The following is a 22500-nucleotide window of genomic DNA, read 5'->3' as shown; positions in this document are numbered from 1 at the left end:
AATTTTACTTCCTTTCCCAGAGACTCATGTAGGAGTTTACATATCTATGCAAGGGTGTGTGTGTGTGTGTGTGTGTGTGTGTGTGTGTGTGTGTGTCCTTTTCCTTTTTATATATACCTACATGATTTTGCTCCTGTCTCAGAGATTCATGTAGGATTTCACACATGTTCTTGTGTGTGTGTGTGTGTGTGTGTGTGTGTGTGTGTGAGTGAGTTGAGTTGGTAGGAGAGTCTCAAAGGACGCACTGTCTGAATATAACTCACTCGTCTAGCAGTGCGTCGCGTCAGTAGAAGTTCGTGCCTTGTGTCACTCGAAGTCCGAAGCACAACTGGCGGGCCACTACCACCTTTGTCCTCAGCCGCCCCCGCACTGCTGTCCCGCTACTTGCTACTGACGATTGCTTTTCTCTCCGCCCCCTCCTTCTAAACCCCCCCCCTCCCTCACTTCTCACCCCACAACCCTCAGTTCCTCCTTCCCCTCCTTGTTCCTCTTTCGCTCCCTCCCTATTCCTCACTCATTAGCTCCCTCTCACCCCATTTCACCCCTACTCCCGCTCAATTACTGACTCGGCCAGTTCTCTTCCCTATCCTCCCTCTACTGCCGTGTCATATGTCCATCCCCTCTCTCTCTCTCTCTCTCTCTCTCTCTCTCTCTCTCTCTCTCTCTCTCTCTGATGTGTCTCCCCTTCCTCTTCCCCTCTCTCTCCTTCCCCATTCCTTTCCCACGCATATTAGCATTCCGCATTCTTTCTCTCCTTGCTGTACACTTTAATTATCACATTTACTTTTACACGTCATTTCCAGTTTCTCCACCAATTCCTCCCTCCTTTCCTCGATCTTTCTTGCCCTTTAGGAATCATTCAATAGCTTCCTGTTTCGTACCTCCTGTAGTTTTCCCCCTAGTCACGTCACCATGTATGTTTCATAGGGAGAGTGTGTGTAAAAACTTCCTGGCTGACCTCTATGGTACCCCGTCACGAGTCACCAGCGCCGGACTTACGTATGTATCGCGCCACGGCAGCAGCTTTGGCGCCACCAGCCGTTCATTGACCTGTAATTATATAGTGCATAACTTATCAGGTCGGAACAGAAGAGGCCGGGCTTCTCAAAATGGATCGTGGTAGTAAATTATTCAAAGCTCAAATGATGGTTGAGTGTCAAAAGGGTAAAAATAGCACTTGTTTTGAATCGACGCCACAAAAGCAAAAAGTAAATAAAAGTAAAAGAAAAAATTTAATCGGTCTACATTCCAGTTAGCTCCAGGCATTCCAGGAACAGCGCGTCAGTTCGGTGTACCTTACTGACAACTCGATTCTAGGAACATTGGAATTCTTTTAGTCCTGGTGATGGCCTTTGCAGAACTGGTGAGAATGATGGTGCCGCGTGCCGGATAGAGGCAACTGAGACAAGAGGTGAAATTTGAGGACTGAGGATTTATGTTTTTTTCACCTTCCAGTAAGAGAAAGAGTCAATAACCGATGCAATAGAAGGAAGGTTGAGAGTTGATGCGGCTACACTTCCTTTTTTATATAAGAGGAACACTGGCTTCGGACATGAAAAAAGGTATAATAATCTTCATTTGTTAGATCAAAGAAACAGAGAGTCCAAACTGATTGATTAGTTGGTAATGCGTTCTTTCCAGCGAAAAAAAAGGGAGCAAAAAGAAAGATAAAGTGAAAGAAGAGGATGGACAACAGGAAGACAGGGAGCTAAGGAAAGCGTCGGTTGTATAATGGCGTGATAGATAGAGATAAGAGAGAGATATGGTGATACACAAGGCTGAGTAATTAGGGTTCCCCCTTTCAAAGAGAGTAAAAAGATTAGAGGTAGCGGGAAAAAAAAAGAGAGAAAATAAGAAAGTTGTGATTTATGGCGTGATGAAAGAAAATAGATAAATAAATGAAAGAAGAAGAAGTAAAAGGGAAATGTTCAAAATCAAGTTGTGATTAGTTATAGTTTCTAACAAGAGAAAGAAGAATTAAAGGTGATTAAGAGAGTACTGAAGGGTGGAATGTGAAACAGAGGATGGTACTCAGAAACGCTTTCCTCTCTCATCACATTTTTCAAGGCCACAGATATGATCAACCAGTTTCTCAAGAATTTCACGTCTCAGTAATGTACAGACAATATCAATCGGCCACTAGAACCATACAAACACGCTTCAATATTCGCGAACCCTTAACTGGAATCTTTGCAAAGTGGTGGAGGTGCAGAACATGAGTGTTTTAGAATGCAGGTCAGAGAGTGAACCAGGGGAGCGACGATAGAGAGGAGGGAGAGATGGACTGGTGAGAGGTCGATGGTGTTTGCAGTCTGTCTGTGGTAACGTAGAGTCGAGGGATTGTCGATTTGGCGCGCTGGTGCATAGACAATGACGCTAAAGAATGTAAGGGAATTGATGGAGATAAGCTTCGATTCTCTCTCTCTCTCTCTCTCTCTCTCTCTCTCTCTCTCTCTCTCTCTCTCTCTCTCTCTCTCTCTCTCTCTCTCTCTCTCTCTACTAGTAATGAGTTTCTTGATCTGGATGGTACACCTTTCACGACAACTATAGACAGATAAACACGCGAAGTACACTAGAAAACACACATAACAGTCTGTGTGTATATATGACGTTGGGTACACATGGGAGTACTTTCTGTGTTCGTGGAAGAGAAAAAATCAAGTAACTAGACCATTTGTACCAGAGAGAGAGAGAGAGAGAGAGAGAGAGAGAGAGAGGAGAAAGGGTTATTAAAATATTTCTTAACGTGACGTTGTAGTAGGTAAAGTTTTATAGGACTGGATTCCATAATTCCGTAAAAATTTTTGTGATTCTAGAATGTAACAAAATCAAGCTATGGTTTTGACTTAACAACAAAAGAATAGGAAATAAAAAAAAGATAAGTACTTGGAATTAAGCGATTTGTGATTTGGAATATGATGTAATTGCAAATATATCAGATATCAGATAGCGAGAGAGAGAGAGAGAGAGAGAGAGAGAGAGAGAGAGAGAGAGAGTCGCTAATTGTCCAAGGTCATTAATGTTACCTAAGTCATGCATACGAAAGAAACATCACTCTCTTTAAATGACCACTATGTAACGCTAACAACACACACACACACACACACACACACACACACACACACACTTTAGTAATGGGATGTGAGACGTACAAACCCATTACCTTCCCTTAATTTGACAGGTAAATGATGGCACATATCCACCTGTACTTAATGTCATGCAGGAGCCTCGGAAATGGCTCTTTATCATCCTGCTTGTGTAATTATCATAAACAAACATGATTGGAGTAAACGCATAAAACTTTTTGAATTTTTTATCTCTCCTCTTTTATTTATTTATTTATTTATTTATCTATTTATTTATTTTTTTATTTTATCTCTCCTCTTTTTTTTATTTATTTATTTATCTTATCTATTTATTTTCTTTTTCTTTTTTTTCTGCTATCTTGAATGGGAAAGACTTAGTTACGTGGATGTTTTTTTTTTTTTTGTGTGTGTGTGTAGGTACTTAGTAAGTCTCTTTGTTGGTTAGCTAGCTGTCTACCTGTACGACTGATTGTACGTACGTACTTATATTCGCAATAGTTTGTGGGACATTTTAGCTTGTCAGTTTTGATCAGTTTGTTACTTTCCTATCTTTATAAATGTCGCTGCAATTATAATATACAAGTCTTCATACCTTAGTTTCGTTACTTGTTTAGTTATCTATACGACAGTGATGGAATAAATTATATCCCACATCTTGATTAGTATAGCTTTTTTTTATTTATTTATTTTTTTTTTTTTTTTTTTTTTACCTTCATGAATAACCTCTTCAGTACCATGACGCATTTTCAATTCTGCTTACTCTATTGTGATTTTATACAGCTTCAGAAACCTGTGTGGAGATTGAAATAGTGAAGACTTTGGCCATCAATATTCTGACTTCCATAGACCCTTCCTAATGTAGATAGAATTGTCTAATCATACCCAAAACTCCTGGGTGAGAAAGAGTCCCTGCCAGTACTGCAGGGGTTAATTGTACTGCCTTGACAGAGTAGCGTGACCGTGTGTTCCCGCCACTAACGACACCACACACAGATCTTGACGTGTTGACATGGCTCCATTTGTTGTGATACAGGGTCATTGCAGGTCACGGCGGGGGTTACTGCTGACCTTGAGTGGGCCGTGCTGAGACCAGGGTAGCCATAGCAACGAGAATAGTAAGTCTATCATTCTTCTTCTTCTTCTTTCTTTCTTTTCTTTAACTAGTGTCTCGTATTTTTTTTTTAATTAAGATTCCTGTGTTGGTTTCTCTCTTATTAGCTATTCTTATTTTCTTTAACTTTTCTTGTAGATAGTTCTGCGCAGATTTATCATTTTCCAACACCATCAGTCTTCTTCCTTTCTTTATCTTTGAACTTTAGGTGTCATTGATTTATCATTACTGTTGTTGCCGTCGTTACCCCTCCCCCCTAACACACACACAAACAGACACACACTCTCTCTCTCTCTCTCTATGTTATTCATCTTCAGTTATTCATGTAAGTATATCTATAACCTCCCTGAACCAAATTTCCATCAGTCAATTCCTATCCATTCTATTAAAATACTTCTTCCTTTCATGTCCTCTCTTACTGGTTTTTTTTTATCCACTCACATCCATTCTTTTCACTCCATTCCCTTTCTTCCTCTTCTACTCGACTTCCCTTTTGCTCATCTCCAACTTACTCAATATTTGGTGTCCTGTTTGTTCGTCACCTAGGTTGCTATCGCTACTGAAGGAGGGGAGTAGGGAGAGAGGGGAGAAGAGGCTTTGTCAGTATTCATGGTGACCGAAGAGGAATAACAGAGGGACAAGAGGAAGGTGAAGGAGGAGGAAGAAAGGATTGTGAAATATGAAGATAGAGAGGTGAGGGAAAGGAAAAAGGGGTGATACAGAAGAAAAGGAGGTATACAAAGGAGGAAAAATGGAGAAAAGACTATGAAAGCTCTCTGGTAAATAAACAGAGGAGGAAGGAAATGAGGAAGAGGGTAAAAATGAAAATAATAGTAGGACATGAGGACAGAGAAGGGAATGAGTATTTACAGAGCTTTTTTCATATTTTATTAAGACCTTACATACAAAACAATAATTATTTTCATACATAGCCACTCAGAGATTTTTGTAGTCTGCCTCCAGTTGTGAGATGCTGGACAGTATGATGGGGAATGATTATTGCTTGGACTCGTTTTGAGAATTACTGTTGTTATATTGACAGGGAAACGTGTCTCAAGGAAAGTACCATCACTGCTGTTCCTGGATGTGTCAAAAATGCACTTGACCTACTCTGATGGAAAAAGGCCAATGTTTGTGCTGAAATTATGTATCTCAATGAGAATGGTTGTTTTGTTCCCCTCTTTGCAGTCTGGCACGGCAAACTCTGTGTGAGGCAAGCAACAAACACCAGAAAGATCATTACATACAGCTTCATATATGTACACAACTCTCACACACTGCAACTACCTGTCCCAGTCCAATAATGTGGTTGTAAGAAAAATATCCACTAACATTCTGCTAGGAGGTGCAAAATCCTTTGTAGTATGTAAAGCTGAACAAGAAACATTTCTCAATAATCAACCTCCCTCCCAAATTTGGAATACCCCCAAAGCTAAACAAATCCAAAAGAAAGGAGAGAGAAGAAAAAAAAAAACTATGCTAATTGTACAGTAGAAGCAAATGCAATTCAGAATATATCTTGACTCCTTTAGATCCAGATGATGTTTATCCCAAAAAACATCAACCAACTTTCACAGTGCTATTGGCAGACAGACTGACCACTTGTGAATAACATGTCCTACAACAACTAAACCTACTTGGAGACACAAACAGTTTAAGTTAAAAGATCTTTAGATATTATATGTTCAATCAACATAACAATCTTGGCATCATTAACCAGGGATCTTATATATTTTGTATGAAATACTTGTAGGTATACATTATCCATAAAATGTGAGGCCAAATTCAGTCACATCTGTACTTGTTATTGAATAAGATTTCCCAATAGTCAAGATGAACACTGGTTCCTCAGAGGCCAGGATTCGTGCAGTCAGAGGGAAATTTCACTTTATACTTTTCTCCTGAGGAACTGAAGCTCCAACAATAAGTACAATATCAAGGATGTGAAGATTTACTAGACAAGGGAGTAGACAGATACTGTTTAGTGTTACTTAGGATATGTAGCTGTCAGAAGGAGAGATGAATTAGTTATAAGAAGTAGTACTAAGTTCAGTATAAAATCCAACCCATACTAACTTAAAGGAAGTAAGATTTCACACTCCACTAATCAGGAATCACTGATTGAGTTTCACCTTTTTTCAATACCATTAGTATGTTTAACCTCCTGGAATATAAACACCAGACTCATTTCAAGAGTGTCTGTATTACATGAATGCCACAGTGATGACATATACAAAACCTGCACTCGATGTGACAGATCTTCTAGGCTGGCTGTAGCCACAGTCTTCAAACAGCTGGTGCGTGTAGCTTAATGAACCTCATCATTGCAAAGTCTTCTTTCACAAACCACTTAGTAGGAAGCTTGATTTCCTTTTTTGTCAGCAAAGAAGTTCTTTAATACCATAACCTGCCCCACAGTAATAACCAGGATACCTAGGGTCTCCCCCACTGCCCAGAATAGCACTCGCTCATTGAGGTCCTCGGCTCTCTTGCGGGACTGTGCCTCCCGCAGACGGTGGTGCGTCTGGTAATCTATGATGGAATTTAAATCTTCATGTATCTTTTGTGAAGAGGACTCCATCTGCCAAAGAAAACTACAGTAAGTTCTATGAGCAAAAACTTGCAAAAGATAACCTGTTCTCTATGAAGCTTTTTTATGGAGTACAGCCGCCTCTATACATTCATCACTTAGCATTGCCAAGAGAGGATCCATTCCCTCTCACTAGCACCTCACACACCTTAATGAAACACAGTTGCTCAAACCTTCAAACCTGAGCTGATTATGATTCATCATGATGATGAAGCAGGACAAAATCTTTGGTTGTGACTGTACACACAAAGCAGGAACGAGAGGCTCACCTGAGTCATGGCAGTGAAGTGTTCTCCGACACCAGGGAGCTGTGGCTCATCTCCGACTTGAAAATCTACGTAGATAAGTTTATGGCTAAAGGTGGAGAACTCATTACTGAAGCACACCTGAAAGGACAATAAAGTAATAAAAGAACATAAGACAAGAAAATACGAGAAACTAAGAGTTATCAGGTTTACATGTGCCAGTCCATGCATGAAACATCATTATCTACTTCTGCCTATCATCCCATTCATGAAATAATGTCTAACCTTTTAAAGCTCTCTAGTAACTCCACACTAACCACCTTTATATGTTCCTTATATCTCTATGATGAATATTTTACATACTTCTGACAACTTTTCCTTTAATATTCCTTAAGGCGGCGTCACACTAGCACTTTTCCGTCTTCTTTTTCTGTCAATTTTCTGACGACTGTCAACTTTTGCAGACAGTGGCCGTCACACACAAGCTTGCTTCCGCCTTTGCCGCGCTTGTCGATTGTAAACAAACATGGCTCTTCATTCACCCCAGCAAGCCACGGCTTTTTGCACCTTATAATGTAATCAGCTGTTCTGTGATCCCAAAGGCAACGGTGACCTCTAATACTCTCTATGAGAAATTCGTCAGAGTGTTTTGTCCACTGCTCATCTTGGCCAGCTACTTGGAAGTTGCCTTGGAAATATTCAAAAGCATCGCACATTCGCACTACCTAGGAAATGTACACAAACAACTGAGGAACTTTTCATTGCTAGGCTAGAAGAAAAAATATGTATACAAATATATATTCATCAACTTATTTAAATTTCTTCTGTCATGATAATACCATTTTTCCGTTTAACAAAAAAATATTTTTTTAATAAAAGTGTTGATTAGAAACCATAGTTCTTATTTTGACAAAAAATTGGCGCTAGACAAAAATGATGCGTTCCATCTGACTCAAGACGACGGAAAGAGTTGACAGAAGAGTAAAAAGACGACAGAAATCGCCTGAGACGACGGAAAAGTGCTAGTGTGACGCCGCCTTTAAGGCACAATCATTGACCAGTCCAGTGCTCACTCTGACTGGTTGAGCTGTGACATCATGCATGGTTGAATATTTTTTGTCAACAAAGCAAAGCCTCCCCCCCCCCAACATAAGGAGGTTAGTTGTTTTAGATGCAGTTAATAATATTGATGAGGCATCAAATGTTTTGAACCATCCTCATTATGAGTTGGAAGGAAAGGTTAGGTCAAGTTAATAATCTTATCATGAGACAAATGGGAGCAGAGCAGATCATATAAGGAAATTAAATAAGTGATCATGTTTGAGGAGTGAAATGTGGAGAAAAACAAGCAAGTTCAACAAATCACAGCACTAAAATCACCAACATATGTAAAGGTCTGTGACACGACAAAAAGCATTGTCAAAAAAAATAAAGTAGACATAACGGTAAATCTATAGAACAACAACTCCTTACATATTCTTTTCTATTACCCCCCTTCCCCCCAACATGCTTGGGGGCACGTGGGGAATCGGTGGTTTTGTGGGGGGGGGTAGTGAGCCAAGAGGCGAGATATGGCGATCTAAAAAAAATAACACATAACACATCCGTCCCACACAGGGATGTACCTGGTAGGTACCGGTGGTTTCTGGGGTGAACTGGAACTGCCCATATTGCTGCTTGATTTCCCGGTAAAGGATCTGCCGGGAGGGTCCTTCCAGCACCACATCCACGTCATAGTGGCCACCAGTGACAACCTGAAGGGAACACATTTTAATTCATATTCAATTTATCATGCCACATAATAATCTCACAAAGACAAAACAAATCATATCAAACTAAACCTAACACCACACATGATTTTCTCCCACCCATGGTTCACACAGTCTCTGAGCTGCCAAGGATGCCATTTAGCAAAGCAATGCCAGTTACTAATTAGTACATATAGAAATTAGGCTTAGCAATCACCTGACTGTTTTAATACAGTTCCTAAAAGGACTAGGTGAAGACTAAGCATGAATTGGCTTCAGCTTCCCTACAGCAGCTGCAGTGTATAGTAGTAAAACACTATATATACACAATTTAGCCAAAACAATCGTGATTTTTCAGTTGAATTACTTTTCAAAGGTAACTTAGCCAAAACATTCACCCCCATTACCTACACGAGGACCATGACAGAACACTAACCCGGGCCTACATCTGGACCATCAATTTGCTTCACTAAGCTAAAAACTGAAAGACTGATATATGAACCCGTAACCTTCAGCCTGTGTAAATCCCTTCTGTGCCACCAACCTGGAACTCGAGGGAGGAAGCTGTGCCCTTCTCGATCTCCTCATAGAAGCACTCCTTGGCATTATCGGGGAGTTCAAAAGTAAGTTCCACCCCGGCGGCCCCAGCACACCAGCACACCACCCCCAATAATACCACCAGCCAGCCCCTCTCCATGTTTGTGTGTCTCACGGCCCGCCTCCTCACTCCCCAAGCATCAGCTGAGCATAGTTAGTCCCGCACAGAGGCTGGAAAGCACGGTGTTGTCACTCCACCACTCGGCGTCTTCTGCTAAAAGACGTGGCCGGAAACAAAATATAGGACGCGTTCAGTGTCTTCCAGCACGTCACCTCAAGGCTCTGGGCCAATCAGAAGGTGTGGTGAGCGCTGCCGGCCAATCACAACGTCGGACAAGTGGAGTCTTCTGAGGGTTGTGAACGCGGCTGTAATATTATTTCGGACCTGTCACTGTCCAAAGGTGTTTCTGTCATGTCATCAATGCGTTTTTTGGTGTAAGAAAAATTTTGAATATATGATCATTTATATCCGAATCTATTCAGCTAGTATATTGTTGTAATGTACTGAGGTTATTTACAATTTTACATTTAATGAAACTGACTGACTAATTAGTCTTATATGGTATATCTTAATTGCAGGCAGTGATACTTAATTATACGAAAACTTCATTGCACATTGGTATTATAAATCACTTGTTTTTGTCAGTCTTTTTTAGGGAAACACAAACGTTTGATAAGAAGAGATACATGTGCCAGGTGGATGGGACAGGTGAACGATAAGGTCCGGCATGCAGGTAGCCACCAGGTGACAATTAGGAGGTTTATTATTTTCTTTCCAGTCCAGTACACTCTTACATATTCGACGCGAAAGGATAAGCAAGATAACTTTGAATGTGTGTGTGCGTATTATAACTTTGCTTCTTCCGAGAGTTTTTCCGTCTGGTCAGTTAGATAATGTTGCCAGCATGTTCTTGTGATGTATTTTTAAGCCAGATCTGAACTGGGTTCAAGGAACGTTGCATGTATCAGTTAGTTGTATTGACTGGAAGATAACTATATAATAACAATATGTACATGAGATATAGTACAGCCTACCTAGATAGATGTTCGAATCTGGTATTTGTTCTACTTGTAAAGGGAAGTTTCACTGTTTCTTTTCTACAATAGCTGCTTATATAGATTAATTCACTTTATTATGGTATCCACAAAGATAATAGAGCATTAACATTACTTAAAAATTTGTATGCCGAAACTTCAGCGTTGATTGTTTCCATGAGCTGTGAAGAAACATGTAGGCTACTGCACATTACTTCATCATTTTCATTACTCATTCACATGAACTTTGAGTATGGATCCATTAAACCTAACCTTCTCGCTACCCTCACCTCACGATTCAGTATTTCACTTGCCTCCACCATCACCAGTGAGTGTCTATTGTGTCCTGTGCAGTATGTGGCACCATTGCAAGGGGCGGTCACTGATCAGCTGTACCGCGGCAGGAAGGTTGCGTCACTGGCTCACTGCGGCACAATACTCAATAGCACCAGGTGGGTGTCAGTGTTCCTGCTTCACCAGATAGACATTGAGCCGGTTTCCGCGTATTTCACTTTAATCTTCCCATATATACGCTTTATACCATCATATTTAAGGACAGCTATCCTTAGCTTAGTGGTTTATATTGCCAAGATCGTATATTCTCATGGTTTAACAAGAATATTACACCTATTTCCCATCATTCGACCAGTCAAAAATCTTTGTTAGAAATTCTGCTGCTTGTTTGGACTTAGGTGTAGAAATGTTTGGTGGTAAATCTCTGTCATTCGTGTTCATGCTTCAGGAAACAGAGGTATTGTACCCCTGTGTTAGTGAAAGTAGGGGTAACTTTCCAAGTTATTACATGTATATAGGCCTATATACAGCTTGGTTAATCGTACTGTTGATGAAAACCTCTGGTATGCATCAGTACATGCCAAAGTATGAAATGTAAAGCTAATCACATGGTAATTAATTAACAATATCTGCAAGAATTAATTATATAATGGTTAGGTTTAGATAGGTTATCAACACTAACCTATAATGTTTGCTGTTATTGTAAGAATGATTTGCAATCTGATAACTGTCACTATATTATTTTTATTGACTGATTGATTTTAGTTATTCTTTTTTTCATATAGTTTTATTTTTTCTATTTATGGGGCATATCATAAGACAGCTGAATTCAGTGAACTAAAACTAAACAAGCTTCATTTTCCATCATGAAGAGAAAAGTGTTGCTTACCAAGTTTAAGATGTCATTCCCATATGAAAGAATTTATTTATCATCTTAGATAAGAGTTTCCTGCGGATGTTGTCATACACTGAAATCATTTGCTTCCATGGTGTTAACATATTTCCAAATTCTCTAATAAGGGAAAAATAAGCAATAAATACTAGACTATTTCCTCTTGTATGTAATTCTCTATTTGTTAAAATCAGTCATTGTGTTTTACTTAATCAGAATATGCAGTCATGTGATGAATAACTCTTTGTTTATTACAGTTGTTGTAATTTTACTGAGGCACAATGGTTGAGATTTCAACTGTTGCTGTTGGAATTCTGCTCTCCCTTGAGTTTGGCTATTTCTTGAAAGTCCTTGTTCATGGCGTTAGTGCAAAACTCTTCTTAAGTAAGATACACCCTCTCAAATCTTCAGGAATATATGGTAACTATTACTTCCATTTGTTGATGAAGGTTTAGTTCTCTATTTGAAAACTTTTTTTTATCCATAGTATCATTAGATAAATTTTGTAGGATTGACTATAAGTAAAGTAAATAAGCTCTATTTGCTAGATAATGTGTCATTCCTTTTGTCTGATGCTCTTCATAATTTTTCTTCATAGTACAGTGGCTGCAAATTGTCACATTGAGAAGCAAATGTTGAAACATTTAAAGCTATGGAATAGTTATGATAAAGAATACATGTAAGAATGGAGGACACACCTCCATTTTTACATGATACACCATGGGTATCAGTTTTTACTCAATATTTGTAACTTCTATACCTATGTGAATGACTTTATGTGTTGTGTAACTAGGAAAATATAAACCCAAGACAGCTTGTTTGACCACCAGGGATCTGTACAACTCGTGACATTGACTTCATGTTGAATCATATCAACAATGGACGCTATGTACGTGCAATGGACTTTGGCAGGCTGGACCACTGCATCCGGTCTGGCATCTTCAAGTCGGTCGCCAACAGCAGTGCCACACTGCTTGTGGCTGCAACCACTATAAGATATCGCAAGCCTGTGTACCTCTTTGTACCCTACAGGCTTCAGTCACAAGTAAGTACAAACCATAGGTGTTTTAAGAATAATTTCACTTACACATGATAGAGAGATACTTATGACCTACTTTTTCCTGAGATTTTGTGCTAAACTAGTGACTTGTTGGCTTTTAGATGATGTAGACTCCCTTTTGAAAAGATTCCTTGGTTTGTAATGTAAACTTATATCACCTGATCATCTAAGAATATTTACTTTGATAATTAAATCAATTGATATGTCACTGACTGATTTGATTGTAACAGATTGTGTATTGGGATGACAAGAACATGTACTACCGTCAAGACTTTATAACTCTTCACGACAACTTTGTGCGAGCAACAGCTTATGTCAAGCTTGCAGTGTTAGGGTCACAACCAGAGAACCTGTTGTTGGCAGTGACCCGAGAGAACATTGTCCTGCCTGAAGCACCTGATGATCTCCTATCTTGGATAGAGTACAACAAACAGAGTAGTCAGAACCTCAAAAAGTCACTATAAACAAATCATTATATTGTTCTTGGAGCCAATAATACTGATTACTGTGATATACTTTAGGTATAGCAGATATAATAATTCATATGATTAATGAAGTTGGCTCCAACAGCTTCCTAGTATGATCTCCGGGTGTTAAGTACAAGTACCCTAGCATTAGTGATGTGTACAGTAAGTGATTGGACTGCCTGGTGGACATTGGTTATACTGTCCATGAAGATCACAAAACAAGTAATAATTTTTAAGAATTCACATTTGCCATAGTTCAAAACATAAGGTAAAGAAGGCCATTCTGCCATACATTTTGAATCTCAACAGCCACAAGCCTAGGATGCACTCTGGGTGACCAAATTCACCAATTGTATAATAGGTCATGAGAAAGATCACCTGCTTAACAACAGGAATGAGTTTAGGTAATGATTGTCTCAGTTATTATTCTCTGTAGAACTTGAAATGATTAATCACTGAAAATGAGTGTTGAAGCTGGATGTATGTAAACAGTATATATTCAGTGTAGTATGGCTACTGATGTGACTTGCTACCTATATCTGTATATTAGATTGAGATCCCTCTTGGAAGAGCATAACTAAGACAGAAGCTTCAGGCTTTGTCTCATTGTAGGACTAAGGATAGAGAGGAGGAACCTCCATTCCCCTCGCTCCGTCCCCTTCGGTCACCTTTTCTGACACAAAAGGAACATGACGGCTGTAATTTTCTTCCTTCCCATAGAGGAGTGGGCAGCCAGGCAGTGTTTCTCTGTGTCTCACTCTTATTTGCACAATTCATCCAGGTTTGTTACTTCCTCATCAATCCCCTTGGAAATGAGTCTGCATTTACATGGCTTTATTGTTATTTATTTATTTATTTATTCATGTATATTATATACATATTTATTTGCTAATATAGTAAAGTCTAATAAATATTAAATATCTGCAAATGTTTGGTATATACATTATCAGTACAGTATATTGGTTGTACAACTCACATGGTATCTTCCATTAAGCAATGATGTTCACTTTGCCACATGAACGTCATCCAGAAGTGGGATGGCACTGTACTGGTGAATTAATGCATTTGTGGTATCCTGTTTTCATCTGAGAAACTTAAAAGCTGGTAAACACATGTAGCTTACAAGAATAAGAATGTCTGATACATGACAATTTTTTTCAAAAATCTTAAATAAGTTTGACAGTCCCAGTAATTAGATTTTAAACGGTTGGTTGAATACATGCCAGAGTGCAAAATGTTAATCCTCTTCAGAGTTTAGTCTATTATATAGCTGGCCCTGACAATAGCGAGCATATGGAAAAGGCAGCTGTACAAGATACGTGAATCCAAATACATATTCAGTTCACGATTGTTACAGGCTATTCTGGGTAAAGCGAAACAAACGATTAGTATTTTGAATTCAGTAAATGAAAACCATCATTCACCGTCTATAATAAGTTTCGTAATATTTGAACACAAAAGCAAGTCAGTAGTACTTGATGAGAATGAGATGCAATTGAATTTCTGCGTGGTCAAGGGACCGCCTCTAGGCAATGGGACACGTGGACTTTGGACTAAATATATATCTAAATTCTAAGAAGTAGCATTTAACAACTACTCTATCGGTCTGCGACTGCTAATGCATTTTTGATTGAGCGCTATGCTTGGAGCTGGGACCGTGAGGCAGAGCCGGAACCGCATCGACGTATATTTGCAGTTAGTTGGAACTAGAGCTGGGCAGGATCCGACTTTTTATGTACTCACGAATCCGATTACTTGGTCTGGCGGATCCGTGGAATCCGGATCCGAGTACTTGAGCACGGGGTGGCGCGGCGCTGGATTTGCCTGAGAGCGGGATCCGACTGGCTGCCCTCGGACGAATCCAAGCAGAGCGGTACTCGTCTCGCTGCTTGGATTCGTCTCCCCGCGCGGTAATCGTTTAGACTCAGTGGTCCTGGAGTCCCACAGTAGCCTTCAGACGAAGGCTACTGACGAGACTAATAATTTCTGGAAAACAATTAACACGCCGTTTAATAGAGGAAGGATGTTAGATTTATTAGAATTTATTTCGCTTTGCACAATTACATAAGTCTATGGCCATATGACTATGAAGACTGTCGCGTTCCCCCCTGTCTCTGTGGTGTCAAGGCTGCAACTGCAACTGAAACTTTTTTTTTTTTGGCCATTACCCTGGCATAGGTATTAGGCCATTTTTGCTATTTTAACTTTTAACTTTTTCTTTATTTCAGTTTTGTTATTTATATATACGCGGGACTATTTATATGGTACGTTCTGACGTCACAGCGTATCAGCCAATCAGCCTTCGGAGAAATTGAGGCATGAATGGCAACACTAAATTCATAATCTAAATGTCTCTCGCTGACTAATTTATATAGATATTATTTCTAGCCAATTCTGCTTTTTTTTTTTTTACTAATAATTAAATCATGAAGCCCAAAAAGCGAAAAACAATAGTGAATGATCCCCAGATCCATCAGGATTCACCTCTGCCAGGAAAGTAATGTATCTGAGTACCGGATTCTTCAGGATTCGCCTCAGCCAGCAAGTAATCGTCAGTGGATTCGAGTACCAGAGGCTGGTAATCGAATCCCTCCTGCCTTGTCGGATCCGTTGGATCCGGATCCAGTACTCGGATCCCGCCCAGCCCTATAGTTGGAACTGCCTGCGACCGCGAGAGAAAGGGGAACCTGGACTGCCTGGGATTATTATTATTATTATTATTATTATTATTATTATTATTATTATTATTATTATTATTGTTGTTGTTGTTGTTATTGTTATTATTATTAGTAGTAGTAGTAGCATTATTATTATTATTATTATTATTATTATTATTATTATTATTATTATTATTATTATTGTTGTTATCATTATCATTAATATTATTGGTATTATAATCATTGTTATTATCATTATCATTATTGTCATTATTATTATTATTATTATTATTATTATTATTATTATTATTATTATTATCATTATTGCTATTATAATTATTATTATTATTATTATTACTATTATATTATTATTATTATTATTATTATTATTATTATTATTATTATTATCAATATGATTAGGGAATTACCATACTCAATGTTACTGCTAATACTACTGTATTATAATATATATATATATATATATATATATATATATATATATATATATATATATATATATATATATATATATATATATATATATATATATATATAGGCGGCGAGGTAGAACCGGTTCCGGAACCGGTTCCCAAGGTTCTCACTGCTCACAGAATCGGAACCGTAGGTTCCAAATAATACGGTTCTTGCCCAGCCTTAGGTAGGAATAGGTAGGAATCATGAACAGAGTATAGTAGGCTACAATTCGAAGAGCTAGTTGTGAGATCAGAGGGTAAGTAGGTAGGAAGATCCTTACAATACATTTTTTTTTATTTACTACTTTCTAAGCAATTATAAAAATTGAGGTAAGACAGACATCAGCAACCAATAAAAATAATGTGAGTCAAGTTTTCTGCGGAGTTAACGCCACGCCACTCGGCCGACGGCCACGGCACAAGTGCTACAACAATCGAGGAAAGTTCCTCAACCATCTGGTAGGTATCTTATATTTTGAACGTGTTGTCAAATGCCTTTGAGCCTTTATCGAGAAATTACCATCACTTGCGGATCCCATATTGCACCAAGGAGAAATTTTGACCTGTGACCGTGAACAATGTGGGATGACTTTTCAGGCTATGTTCATGATTGGATCCCCACCCATGAAAGACTCCTACTATTAGAATTGTCTGTTCTGTTGCAGTGCATTAATACAAACAAAATTTGATAATAAATTATGAATGGAATATAACATTTCTTCATGCAGTGAAATGAATTTGTAGGGAATGCAGAAATGACTAAAGCTACCATGGTGAATGTATGCATGAGCGGTGTGGTGTTCAGAGTTCAGTTTAATCAGTTGTTTCAGTAATGGAAATAACTATTAACTTATTCGCATTTTCACACCAACTTTTAATTTCTGAGCCTCTTTCTTTCATGATCGATATAATGAAGAGATAAGCAGTGAAATATACTGAATTGAATTAATTAAAAAACTAACCCTCTGATGGAAATGCTGACAATATTTCAGTATTATCCCCAAAATAACATTAAACTAATACATGTAAGGGACATTCCAGGAGGACTGTAATGGATTCTTTAGAGAGGCAAGGGAGTTTTCCCAGAGACAAGAGCGAGGATACACTTTTAAAGTCCCTGGACAGACTGGAACTAAAATATGAAGGAGCATTGCAAGAGTGGCAACAGATCTTGGTAAGTCCATCCTTTGTTATCCAACGTATTTATGTGAGGGAGGCGGGGTGCTGTACCCTTATTAAATGCGATAATTAAAGTACTTATGAGGGAAGCTGATCTTGGGAGATAGCTTGGACATTGGTCATTCCCTTTTGGCTGACCTTTCATACCACTGAAAACAGTTAACTATTGAGTAGGTTAAGCTTGTCACTTTATTTTTTTATTTATTTTTTTATTTTTTTATTTATTTTGTTTTCATAATAATGATAGAAACTTTAGATTTTCAGCTAGAATAAATGGGAAACTTTAATGTTTTACAATATGTGTATGTTCTCTGACTATTTCATGTCTACAATTAAAATTCTTTGTAACGATGTTTTCTGTGCCCTCGCTGGCCTAAACCCTCGGAAGGCTTATGGTCCTGATTGGGTACCTCCTATTGTTCTCAAAAACTGTGCTTCTGAACTTGCACCTTGCCTGGCCAAACTCTTTCAACTTTGTCTATCGACTTCTACCTTTCCTTCCTGCTGGAAGTTTGCCTACATTCAGCCTGTTCCTAAAAAGGGTGACCGTTCCAATCCCTCAAACTACTGCCCTATAGCTTTAATCTCTTGCTTGTCTAAAGTTTTTTAATCTATCCTGAATAGGAAGATTCTCAAACATCTGTCACTTCACAATCTTCTGTCTGATCGCCAGTATGGCTTCCGTCAAGGTTGCTCTACTGGTGATCTTCTGGCTTTCCTTACTGAGTCTTGGTCATCCTCTTTTACAGATTTTGGTGAAACTTTTGCTGTAGCGTTAGACATATCAAAAGCTTTTGATAGAGTCTGGCATAAAGCTTTGATTTCAAAACTGCCCTCCTACGGCTTCTATCCTTCTCTCTGCAACTTTATCTCAAGTTTCCTTTCTGGGTGTTCTATTGCTGCTGTGGTAGATGACCACTGTTCTTCTCCTAAATATATTAATAGTGGTGTTCCTCAGGGTTCTGTCCTGTCACCCACTCTCTTTCTATTATTCATTAATGACCTTCTTAACCAAACTTCTTGCCCTATCCACTCCTATGCTGATGATACCACCCTACATCTTTCCACGTCCTTTCAGAGACGACCAACCCTTCAGGAAGTCAACAGATCACGCAGGGACGCCACAGAACGCCTGACTTCCGATCTTTCTAAGATTTCCGATTGGGGCAGAGAAAATCTAGTAGTTTTCAATGCCTCAAAAACTCAATTCCTCCATCTATCAACTCGACACAACCTTCCAGACAACTATCCCCTCTTCTTCAATGACACTCAACTGTCTCCCTCTTCCACAATGACACTCAACTGTCTCCCTCCTCCACAATGAATATCCTCGGTCTGTCCTTTGCTCACAATCTTAACTGGAAACTTCACATCTCATCTCTTGCTAAAACAGCTTCTATGAAGTTAGGTGTTCTGAGGTGTCTCCACCAGTTTTTCTCACCCCTCCAACTGCTAACTCTGTACAAGGGCCTTATCCGCCCTTGTATGGAGTACTCTTCGCATGTTTGGGGGGGTTCCAGTCACACAGTTTTACTAGATAGGGTGGAATCTAAAGCTTTTCGTCTCATCAACTCCCCTCTGACTAACTGTCTTCAGCCTCTTTCTCACCGCCGAAATGTTGCATCTCTTTCTATCTTTTATCGCTATTTTCATGCTAACTGCTCTACTGATCTTGCTAACTGCATGCCTCCCCTCCTCCTGTGGCCTCGCTGCACAAGGCTTTCTTCTTCCTCTCATCCCTATTCTGTCCAACTCTCTAATGCAAGAGTTAACCAGTACTCTCAATCTTTTATCCCTTTCACTGGTAAACTCTGGAACTCCCTCCCTGCATCTGTATTTTCGACTTCCTACAACTTGTTTTTTTTTAAGAGGGAGGTATCGAAGCATTTGCTCCACAATTTTGGCTGACGCTTTACCACTTTTTAGAGAGCCAGCACTCAAGTGGGCCTTTTTTTTTTATTTTTATTATTTTATTTATTTATTTATTTATTTTTTTTTTTTGCCCTTGGCTGGCTCATAAAAAAAAAAAAAAAAATGATTCTCTGTTAATAGAAAGTGGTTCAGGAGAAGGATGTTCCACAATCCCCAGGAAGCAGCAAGCCCCTTCCTAAGCGACTTCCAAAACTGGTAAGTATACATGCCTTGTGATAACTATTATTGTGCTTGTACCTACATATGGCTCAGCTATGTGCCAAGTAAAAGGGATGACTCCTTAACTGAAATATCACTTACCTGTGCTTTATATTCTATGCTCACCTGTTTATGTATGTGATACTTTAGGCTATGCTGAGTGACATTAATGGAAGCTTGCCAGGTGAAGCGGCTATTAGGATGAAGCTTGTGAAGGTGGTGAGTCAGTGCAAGATGCAGGAGATGCAGGTCAGGGCACTGGAACAGACCCTGCAAGACCAAAAAAGAAGTTAGCAATGGAGAAAAACCAACACACGCAATTACAACAACAACTCCAAACTGTATTACACAGGAAAGAGGAGGCACAAAATTTAACACAAAAAGTAAAAGCCAACTTAGAGAGAGAATCACCTCTTGCTGAAATTGCTCAGAGGTAAGATGTGTAGCATATTCTACTATCATCCTGTAGGATATGCAGTGCTTGAGTGTAGCACTTGGTGTGCCTTGTCTCTATCCAATGCTTTAATCCAGTACAATTTAATCTCAGTCATGGATATTTCTTACACATCCTTCCTCTGTAATCTAATTCACTTTTACTATTAATATTTTTACATATCAGGCAAGTTTGATCTCTTTTAATCTTTTACTTTGTATTCATAGTCTTGTTCTTCCATCATCCTGTTAAAACATTATTTCTATCAGTATGATTGAATTTCCCTATTAACATTATAATTAAAAAAGTTCACTTTTTTTTTCTTTCATCACTATTATTTTTCATATATAATATTTATATTGTAAATGTGGCAAACTTTGTACCAATTTTGTTGCAGCTCTGTTCTCCCTCCAATTTACACTTCTATTAATAATATAATGATGAACCTTTGTATCAACAGGGCACTGGCAGAAAATGCAGAAAAATTAGCAAAGATAAATGAGGAAGTTGTGAAGATAAGAAGAGAAGCCATAGATTTGGTGCAGGCACATCAAATTATAAATGAGCTGCAGAGACAAGTGGATGCTTCCTGCAACAGAGTCACAACCTTGGAGGAAAAAAAGACACTGGCACGGGGGAGGATGAGGAGTTTGCTTGCAGAGGAAACCATACTTTCCCAAAATATGAAAGCTTCTGTCACAAAGGTTGGAACTGTTCTTATTCTTATACTTCTCAAACAATTGAAGTAAGCATGTGCATCTCATCTTTCCTGAAGCTTCTATCTATAGATTTCATTCCTGCATATTCAACTTTCCTTTGACTCTCCCATCTTTGTCAAATATACTTGAAGTATGTAGATGAAGTATATAATGCCAAGATGTATAAACTAATTTTTCTTGCTCTTGCAGGTATGTGCTGAGCAGAAAGAACATGCAGTTGAGATGAATGAGAAGTTTCATATTTTGTGGTCCAATGTAGAGCTGTTGTTGGGGTGCTGTGATATGCTTCTGAAACTGACAAGACCTGAAGTAGAGGCTCTCAAATTAGATGGTCACCAAGCTGATGCTTCAAACAGAATACAGACAGTTAGCTCCCATTCTCAGGTTGAAATTAGAGATGATCATTCCCAAGTTGTATCTGCAGAAGCCCAGGCTGATATCAGTCAAGTGCACTCTCTTGGCCAAGATGTAACTCAGCATGAAGATTTTTCTCAAAGGGTAGATTCACTTGCTAGTAGTCTAACTGAAAGAGATCATAAGAACCATATTTTATCTGTGGGTGGTGACAATCAGCTTGATGGTGGGAATACTGAAGTTTTTTTGGAGCCCATTGCTGATGAAGATCAGCATGAAAGAGATACTGTTACAGATAAACAAGATATTGAGAACCATATTTTATCTGTGGTTGATGGCAATCAGTTTGATGGTGAAAATACTGAAATTTGTTTGGAGGCCATAGCTGATGAAGATCAACGTGAAAGAGATGCTGTTACAGATAAGCAAGAAATGGAACTTTTTGAAGTCCAGTCTGTTGAAAAGCAAACTGAAATTCAGATTGAACATCCACTTCTAAATCAGACTGAGCTTGATTTAAACACAGAACTACTCCATGAAAGCCCTTCAGCTGTTTTGACACAAAATGAGAGATCTTATAAAGCTGCAGAAAACTTACCTTCATCTGAATCTAATCAAAAAGATGTAACAGCTACTTCAGAAATTCAGTTAGAACATGATATTTTGCATACAGACACATCAGTGAATTTTGCAGAAGTGCAATGCTCTCCTTGTTACAGTGGAAATGAGAAATGTTTTTTAACAAACAAAGATCTGCTAGACACTGATGGGGCTTTTCAAAGCAGCCTGTCCTCTTCAATTGCTTCCCAGAATAACCAGCCTATAGCAAATGCAGCTACTCCACAAGTCTGTAACACAGTAAGTACATGCACATTAACAAGCAACTTTTCCCAGCCTTATATATCACATGTGTCAGCTTCCTCATCACTTAAGACATTTGCTGTCAGTCAAATAGAAAGCAGAACATCAGATGAAAACACAATTTCTACACATACAGAGGAGAAACAAGTAGAAGAGAGTTCTGCTTTGGCCCATGAAGTGATGGAAATAGATGCAAGCATGAAACAAATTGAAGATTCTACACAGCAAGAGAAAAGTGATAGTTCATCAGCATATCAAGGGAAATGCATACTAAACAGTTCTGCCATTCTTTCAGCAGAGGAAGATTCTTCACATAACACTGCTCTGAATAATAATTCTCCTGCCACACAGACTCCCATCACAACTGTGGTAATGACAGCAGAGGATATCCCTTTAACCAATAAACTGAGCACAACTGCTCCACTACATTTTAGCCAAACAGGAGGAAATATAGTTATGCCCTCAGAGAAGCAACTCCAAGATGTTGAGGTGCCTGATTTAGACAAACAAATTTCTTGCAATATTTCTTCTGCAAGTCTTGTGTCAGAGCAGACAGACAAGCAGCCTAC

At 38.8% G+C, this 22500-nt stretch overlaps 4 protein-coding genes across 7 annotated transcripts in view; 2 read left to right on the top strand and 2 right to left on the bottom strand.

Annotated features, from left to right (window-relative positions):
* LOC123513202 overlaps positions 1-373 on the bottom strand; it is a 27971-nt gene extending 27598 nt beyond the window's left edge. The window contains exon 1 of the mRNA XM_045270188.1: positions 264-373. The gene's annotated coding sequence lies outside the window, so the exon portion shown is untranslated. The remainder of the gene's footprint in view (positions 1-263) is intronic.
* A 4776-nt stretch (positions 374-5149) lies between these two features.
* Positions 5150-9633, bottom strand: LOC123513031 (transmembrane emp24 domain-containing protein 7-like). The gene is made up of 4 exons (XM_045269842.1): positions 9325-9633; positions 8658-8786; positions 7057-7173; positions 5150-6778 (listed from the first exon to the last, which is right to left on the bottom strand). Exons 1-4 carry the CDS (start codon positions 9475-9477, stop codon positions 6548-6550), a joined length of 630 nt encoding a protein of 209 aa, XP_045125777.1. The 5' UTR covers positions 9478-9633; the 3' UTR covers positions 5150-6547.
* A 606-nt stretch (positions 9634-10239) lies between these two features.
* LOC123513032 (protein THEM6-like) lies at positions 10240-14047 on the top strand. 2 transcript variants are annotated; one of them, XM_045269843.1, is made up of 4 exons: positions 10240-10864; positions 11856-12018; positions 12429-12643; positions 12889-14047. In XM_045269843.1, exons 2-4 carry the CDS (start codon positions 11880-11882, stop codon positions 13120-13122), a joined length of 588 nt encoding a protein of 195 aa, XP_045125778.1. In that variant the 5' UTR covers positions 10240-10864; positions 11856-11879; the 3' UTR covers positions 13123-14047. The 2 variants fall into 2 exon arrangements, with proteins under 2 accessions (XP_045125778.1, XP_045125779.1); XM_045269844.1 differs by lacking the exon at positions 10240-10864 and adding an exon at positions 10883-11163.
* A 2450-nt stretch (positions 14048-16497) lies between these two features.
* LOC123513282 overlaps positions 16498-22500 on the top strand; it is a 6547-nt gene continuing 544 nt past the window's right edge. Inside the window, exons 1-6 of one of the 3 annotated variants that reach the window (XM_045270359.1) lie at positions 16498-16714; positions 17297-17429; positions 19487-19561; positions 19749-19997; positions 20458-20701; positions 20906-22500. The exon at positions 20906-22500 is cut by the window's right edge and continues 544 nt beyond it. In XM_045270359.1, the coding sequence (XP_045126294.1) occupies positions 19861-19997; positions 20458-20701; positions 20906-22500 (1976 nt within the window). In that variant the 5' untranslated portion in view covers positions 16498-16714; positions 17297-17429; positions 19487-19561; positions 19749-19860. Of the gene's footprint in view, positions 16715-17296; positions 17430-19486; positions 19562-19714; positions 19998-20457; positions 20702-20905 lie in introns of all 3 variants that reach the window. The other 2 variants (XM_045270358.1, XM_045270357.1) reach the window with 2 other exon arrangements.

Source organism: Portunus trituberculatus, chromosome 35 (genome assembly GCF_017591435.1).
Source record: "Portunus trituberculatus isolate SZX2019 chromosome 35, ASM1759143v1, whole genome shotgun sequence".
NCBI lineage: Eukaryota > Metazoa > Arthropoda > Malacostraca > Decapoda > Portunidae > Portunus > Portunus trituberculatus.
Note: the sequence above shows the minus strand (reverse complement) of the source record. Positions and strands in the feature narration are given on the sequence as shown.